Source organism: Benincasa hispida, chromosome 1 (assembly GCF_009727055.1).
Source record: "Benincasa hispida cultivar B227 chromosome 1, ASM972705v1, whole genome shotgun sequence".
In the NCBI taxonomy this organism is placed as follows: Eukaryota; Viridiplantae; Streptophyta; class Magnoliopsida; order Cucurbitales; family Cucurbitaceae; genus Benincasa; species Benincasa hispida.
In genome coordinates, this window is record NC_052349.1 from 35,546,894 (window position 1) to 35,553,311 (window position 6,418).

A 6,418-nucleotide genomic window follows, 5' to 3' on the forward strand; every position below is an offset into this window, starting at 1 on the left:
TCTTGAATTCCATGATCTTAGCTAACTTTAACAGACACTTCTCACCAGTTGCCAGACCTTTTTTGTCAACAACAACTTACTGGTAAAATCAACTTTGACCAACTTTGCTCTTTCTCACCTTGGAGGAAGTCCATGTATCTTTGCTCTTTCTCATCTTGGAGGAAGTCCATTGTTGTATACATCCATTGATTGTTTGTCATCTTCCTTTGCATAAATGACTATATTAGGTGATTTTTAATTTTAGTTCTGGAATGTTTAGATATTATGTACTTGTGGTTCTAGAATGTCTAGGTAGAGTGTATTTGTGTACCTGTGGTTCTAGAATGTCTAGGTAGAGTGTATTTGTGGTATTCGTGTTGTTTTTGAAGCCGTGTATCTTTGCATTTTTATTTGTACTTAATTTTGTTGTTTTAGGGTAGTTTTATCATATACTAATTAGTATTTTTTATTATATAAGTTCGTTTTGCTATTTTTATAATTTTGAAACTTTTTTATCATTTCTTTAAATGAAACTTTAAAATTTCCTGTTTCTCTTGTCGGCCCTTTTTAATATATATGTGTCTATATATATATATATATATATATATATGTTAATTTGTGTTTTTTTTTTGTTTTTCTTTGAGGGGTTTACTTGAATTGTGTCATCGTCAAATTGATGGCGTGTAAAGAAGGGTTTCGTTTTGCTGAAGTTTCAAAACCACGTTAGCTCATACGAGAAAAAATGGGTGTTGACTTTTACTTTGACTCAGACATCACATGTCCAATCACGTCAAACCAACAAGCTAATGCCACGTCAACCCAATCCACTCACTTTACTTTTCCAATTTTATATCTTCTACCACTATCGATACCCTTCTAAATTAGTGTTCGTTTGAACTGATTTAAACATTTTGACAAAAAAAAAAATAAAAATATTCGAAATATATTTTAAATTGTTGTAAAATATTTTAATTTGTTCTAAAATGATTTATTTTTTAAATCAAACACTTGAAAATGCATTTCAAACACATTCTTTAATTTGTTTAAAAGTAATATACATAGTATATATTATCGATCAAGAAGTTTATTCTCAATTTATTTATAGTATATATTATTGATCAAGAGTTATGTTAGAACTTACAATTCTTATTATACTTAAAAAAAAAAAAAAGTAGGATGTCATTATTATTTTACTATTTTGTTTTTCTCAACCATATATGATGAGTGAGGAGGGTTGGATAGGAGATTTGAAGCCTTTTGGTTGATGGTAAACTAATTAAGCTAAGATTAGGATTTTTTCTCATTTCGTACTTACATAAGAAAAGAATTAATTTTATACACTAAAACTTGAGGTTGTATCAATTTAAACCAATCTAGACATTCTGTCACTGATTTATAACTATTTTAACTTGATTCGTCTAATTTTTTAAACTCAACACAAAATCATCTAAATAAAATAATTATTTCCCAAAAATATTATTAAGTATTTTTTTAATAGAGAAATACTTGGGTGCATCTTATAATGCACTCATCTCTATACATCTCACTATCATCACACACGTAAAAAATGCATTCAAATATCTCAAAAAAAAAATACGAAGAATTTATCAGGTGACAATTATGATTAGACAATTTGATGGAATGCATAAAAATAGATATTGCCTAGTGATACACTAAGTATTTTCTTTCTTAATAAGTAGATCAAATAGAAGAAAATGAGAAGATGAAAAACCACCCATAAAATGAAATTTTGCTACGATCTATTTGATGTTAGCATTTTTTTAATATTATATAGTCTCAAATTTTAAGCTAATCTGAGTATAGCTAGATAGATAACATAATACACTAATTATCATTCCATAAATTGATGATTTGATTTCTCACTCTACTAGTTATTGATTTTTTTTTAAAAAAAAATCTACACATTTAAAATAGACTTGTACACATGTGCAAACTATGCATTAATGATTTTATAACCGTATAAAGATCTAGATTAATTTGTTTATGAAAATAAATTTAATTGAAGCAATTAGTAGTTCAACTAATAAATAACGTACGCCTAAGTATGTGTATTAATGTATATAAAAAAGTATGCATATTAATGTCCTTACATATACATACATTATCATCACATAAATTGAATATGATATATTATATATATACTCCCTTAAAATATGATTTAATCCTAAAAATAAATATGTGAATGCGATTTTAGCTTTAAAATTTGAGGTTTGATCAATATATCTCAGTAATTATTGTACTAATATCTCCTAAAAAATGTGATTATAGATCAATTGATTGAGTGATTATAATAAAACTTTCGGGATTGGAGGTTTGATTTTAGGATGTTTTGATTCTAGAAAGAATATATATATATGGAATGTTCTGAATATTTAAATTTTAAAAGTAATAAAAGAAGAAATGGGTGGTGGTGATGGCGACGGCGGTAGCGATTTTCTGCGGAAGACTTGACTATGGGAGCGAGGGTTTCAATTTTCTTCCACAGGAATCAACAATCGTAAGTCAATCTTCTTCACCAATCTTTTCGTTCTTCAAGTTGCAGTATTAAATTTCATGATCGTTGAAGCAGAGTTCTTCACATTTTCCCGCTAAAATTTCCTCTCTTCCATCTCTGTGAATCCTGTTTCTCCTCTTCAATGGACGCCAAAAACACCCAACTTCGAATCTTCTTCTTCCCTTTCATGGCTCAGGGCCACTCAATCCCCACCACAGACATGGCGAAGCTATTCGCTTCTCGCGGTGCCGATGTCGCCATTATCACAACCCCTCTCAACGCCCCCCTCATCGCTAAATCAATCAACAAATCCGATCATTCAGGGCGCGAAATCGAGCTTCTGATCATCAATTTCCCTTCCCAGGCTGTCGGATTGCCGGATGGTTGTGAGAGTCTCGATTTAGCTAGGTCTCCGGAAATGTTTAATAGTTTTTTTAGAGCAACCACCATGTTGGGGCCTCAAATCGATCAGATTCTCGACCAGCATCGTCCTCACTGCCTCGTTGCTGATACATTCTTTCCATGGACGACTGATTTGGCTGCAAAATACGGGATTCCTAGGGTTGTGTTTCATGGAACTTGTTTCTTTTCTCTGTGTGCAGCGGCGAGTATAATCGCGAATCGGCCTTACAAAAATGTATCCTCGGAGTTAGAACCTTTTGTAATCCCTAATTTGCCTGATGAAATCAAGTTGACTCGTAGTCAAGTGCCGGGATATTTGAAAGAAGAGATTGAAACGGATTTTATTAAGCTTTATTGGGCGAGTAAAGAAGTTGAATCTAGATGTTATGGGTTTCTTATCAATAGTTTCTATGAACTTGAACCAGCTTATGCTGATTATTACAGGAATGTCTTAAGGAGAAGGGCTTGGCATATTGGTCCCCTTTCGCTGTACAGTAATGTTGGGGAAGATAATGTACAGAGGGGATCTTCTTCCTCCATTGATGAGCATCAGTGCTTACAATGGCTGGATTCTAAGAACCCCGATTCGGTTCTCTACGTAAGTTTTGGTACTCTTGCCAGTTTAACTGATTCTCAGCTGCTGGAAATTGCTGAGGGCCTTGAAGCTACAGGGCAAAACTTCATTTGGGTTGTGAAGAAAGAGAAAAGCGATCAAGAAGAGTGGTTGCCAGAAGGATTTGAGAAGAGAATAGAAGGGAGAGGATTGATCATCAGAGGCTGGGCACCACAAGTTCTGATTCTTGAACACCGTTCGATAGGCGGGTTTGTGACTCACTGTGGCTGGAATTCAGCTCTGGAGGGAGTTACTGCTGGCATCCCGATGGTCACATGGCCAAATTCTGCTGAACAATTCTACAATGAGAAGCTGATAACGGATGTTCTGCGAATTGGGGTTGGTGTCGGTGCTCTGTATTGGGGTAGAGCTGGGAAAGATGAGATAAAGAGTGAGGCTATAGCGAAGGCAGTGAGCCAAGTTATGGTGGGTGAAGAAGCTGAAGGAATGAGAAGGAGAGCAAAAGCACTTGGAATTCAGGCAAGGAAAGCAATCGAAGAAGGCGGATCATCTTCCTCTGATTTGAATGCTTTCTTTGAAAATCTGAGGTCTCGGATTTGAATGTTTTTGTTCAAGAATGACCAGTAAGCAAGTTGCTGAATTTTCTTATTGTATCATTATATTGCAAACACCATGTTGTAATAGTAATTGAAGGATTAGATGAATAACTGGTGATTCCTTAACCAGAAATATCTATCATATGAAGATTACTAGGAGCATTTGAGGCATGTGGGGAGCAATTTGTAGGGTCATGAGTCTTAAATATCCTATCTTGTACTATTACCAGATATAATACAATATACATCTCAGTACACAAACACTCAAATTTGTGTTATCGAGCTCCATCTTCAACATTTCCATTGTACAATTACCACAGAAATAAATTGCAAGTTGTTTTCTAGGATTAGATTTGGAAGTATAATTTAGACTTCATTCTCCAACATAGTTAAGGTTTTTGTGTGGAAATACCACCATTGGCAATAGGAACAGAGCTTCTTTTCTGTTGTCCAGAACCAAAAGAAGACTTCTCACAAGGAACGAAGCCATAAGTTGCCGGAAATGGACAAGGGTATCGAAACAAATACGAAAAAAGGCAATCCAACGGCAATCTCTGATCAGGCAGCCCCCTTATGCAATTTTTTCTCAAATCAAGAACCCCATTTCTCACCAGTTTCCTACACGATGGCCCAATTTTGGTGAAGTAATTATCTGACAGGGATAGATTTAGCAAATTTCCCAGTTCACACACCACCTCTGGCACCTGGCCGTAGAGGAAGTTTCCGGCAAAGTTCAGCTGCTCAATCTTCTCCAGGCAGCCGAGCGAGCAAGGCAATGGGCCGGTTAGCGAGTTGTCGCCAGCGTCAAAAACAATGGCCATTTTCAAGAACCCCACCTCGTATGGAATACACCCAGTGAGCTGATTGTTGAGTAACAAGATTTCAGTTAAACTGGCAGAAGCCTTTCCGATGCTTCTTGGAATCGGACCAGTGAACTTGTTGTTAGCTAAAGTGATATAAGGCGTGGTTGTAGAGCCGAAGTTAATGGGTAATTTCATCCCAAAATTGTTGTTATTGATGAATAAGAAGTCAAAATTCTTTACAAAAACCTGCGGGGGAACAAACCCAGTGAAGAAATTGAATCTGATATCAAAGAACGAGAGATCAGTGACACTCAAAATGGCAACTGGGAAAGGACCCGACAGTTGGTTGTTGCTTAAATCAAGCTCATAGAGATATGGGAGCGATGCAATTTTGGGGGTGATTGTGCCAGAGAAGAAGTTTGAGTTAGCATGGAAGATGGCAAGGTCAGGGAGGCCGTCGATGAAGCCATCAAGCGTCGAGGCAGTGAGTTGGAAGCCGTTGAAATCGATACCTGCAACGACGACAGCAGATTTGTTGTCCGGGGGGTTATCACAGAAGAAGCCTTTGTACTTGCAGATATCAGAGCCAACCCATGTTTGTGTGATGCCTAATGGATCAGAAGTGATGAGGGCTTTGAAGGTCTGAATGATTGGGTACACCACAGCCAGTCTTTGGTCTAAGAATCTGAGGGTCGGTTGGCATTGGCAAGTTTTCGGTGGCGGTGGCGGCGGCGGCGGTAATGGTGGCGGGGATTCAGGTGGAGGGCATTCCGGCGGTGGCGGCGGCAGTGGAGGAGGGGGACATCTGGTCGAGAATACATATAGGAAGTGAGTGAAGAAGAGGAGAGTGGTGAGAATGAATTGCATAATTAGGCAATGTGAGAGGGAATTGGAAGGAGGATAATGATAATGAGAGGAGGATTAGGGAGGATTTATAGAGGGTTTATGAGGCCTTTTCTTTTATGGGTGCATAATGAATACATTTTTATAATGGTGATTGAATTTGAACTCACATATACTATAAATTGTGGTAGGTAATTGGCCAATTTTGTTTTCCCCTTGTGGGGTTTCTAGTGAATGTGGAAATATTTTTAATTTTATGAACTTATGTTTTTTTTTTTTAAATAATAATTTGACTAGTTAGATTTGGAAAAATAAGCCTTCACTTTCGAGGGGTTAGAGATTATTCTCATTCATCTCTTGAGGTTACAATTTTGTTTTCGACTCAATTTTAAAAACATCGGTCTAATAAATTCATGTAGTTTAAAAAATGTTTAATAAATTCTTAGACTTTAAATTTTGCATCTAATAGATTCTTGAAAGTTTCAATTATGTGTCTAATAGGTTTTTAAGTCACTCATTATTTGTTTAGAATTTTATAGACCTATTAGATATAAAATTGAAAGTTGAAGGTTCCATTAGATATAATTTTCGAACTTATATTTAATAGATTAGTTGATTTTTTATAATTTTGAATGTCATAGACTTGTTAGATGCAAAATTAAAAGTTCGATGAATTATTAGACGTTTTCAAAGTTTAGGAAACATT

General features: G+C 35.7%; 2 protein-coding genes across 2 annotated transcripts; one reads left to right on the forward strand and one right to left on the reverse strand.

The window, feature by feature from the left end:
• Positions 1–2,380: 2,380 nt before the first annotated feature.
• LOC120082980 (UDP-glucose flavonoid 3-O-glucosyltransferase 7-like) lies at positions 2,381–4,329 on the forward strand. Its single transcript, XM_039038443.1, has one exon. The coding sequence runs from the start codon at positions 2,637–2,639 to the stop codon at positions 4,068–4,070; it is 1,434 nt and encodes a 477-aa protein (XP_038894371.1). The 5' UTR covers positions 2,381–2,636; the 3' UTR covers positions 4,071–4,329.
• On the reverse strand, positions 4,266–5,944 carry LOC120082991 (uncharacterized protein At4g06744-like). Its single transcript, XM_039038452.1, has one exon. The coding sequence runs from the start codon at positions 5,734–5,736 to the stop codon at positions 4,456–4,458; it is 1,281 nt and encodes a 426-aa protein (XP_038894380.1). The 5' UTR covers positions 5,737–5,944; the 3' UTR covers positions 4,266–4,455.
• Between the last annotated feature and the right edge of the window lie 474 nt (positions 5,945–6,418).

Bases quoted from the DNA above. Each gene is read 5' to 3' on its own strand.
- LOC120082980 (XM_039038443.1), top strand. From the start codon at position 2,637: ATGGACGCCAAAAACACCCAACTTCGAATCTTCTTCTTCCCTTTCATG.
- LOC120082991 (XM_039038452.1), bottom strand. From the start codon at position 5,736: ATGCAATTCATTCTCACCACTCTCCTCTTCTTCACTCACTTCCTATAT.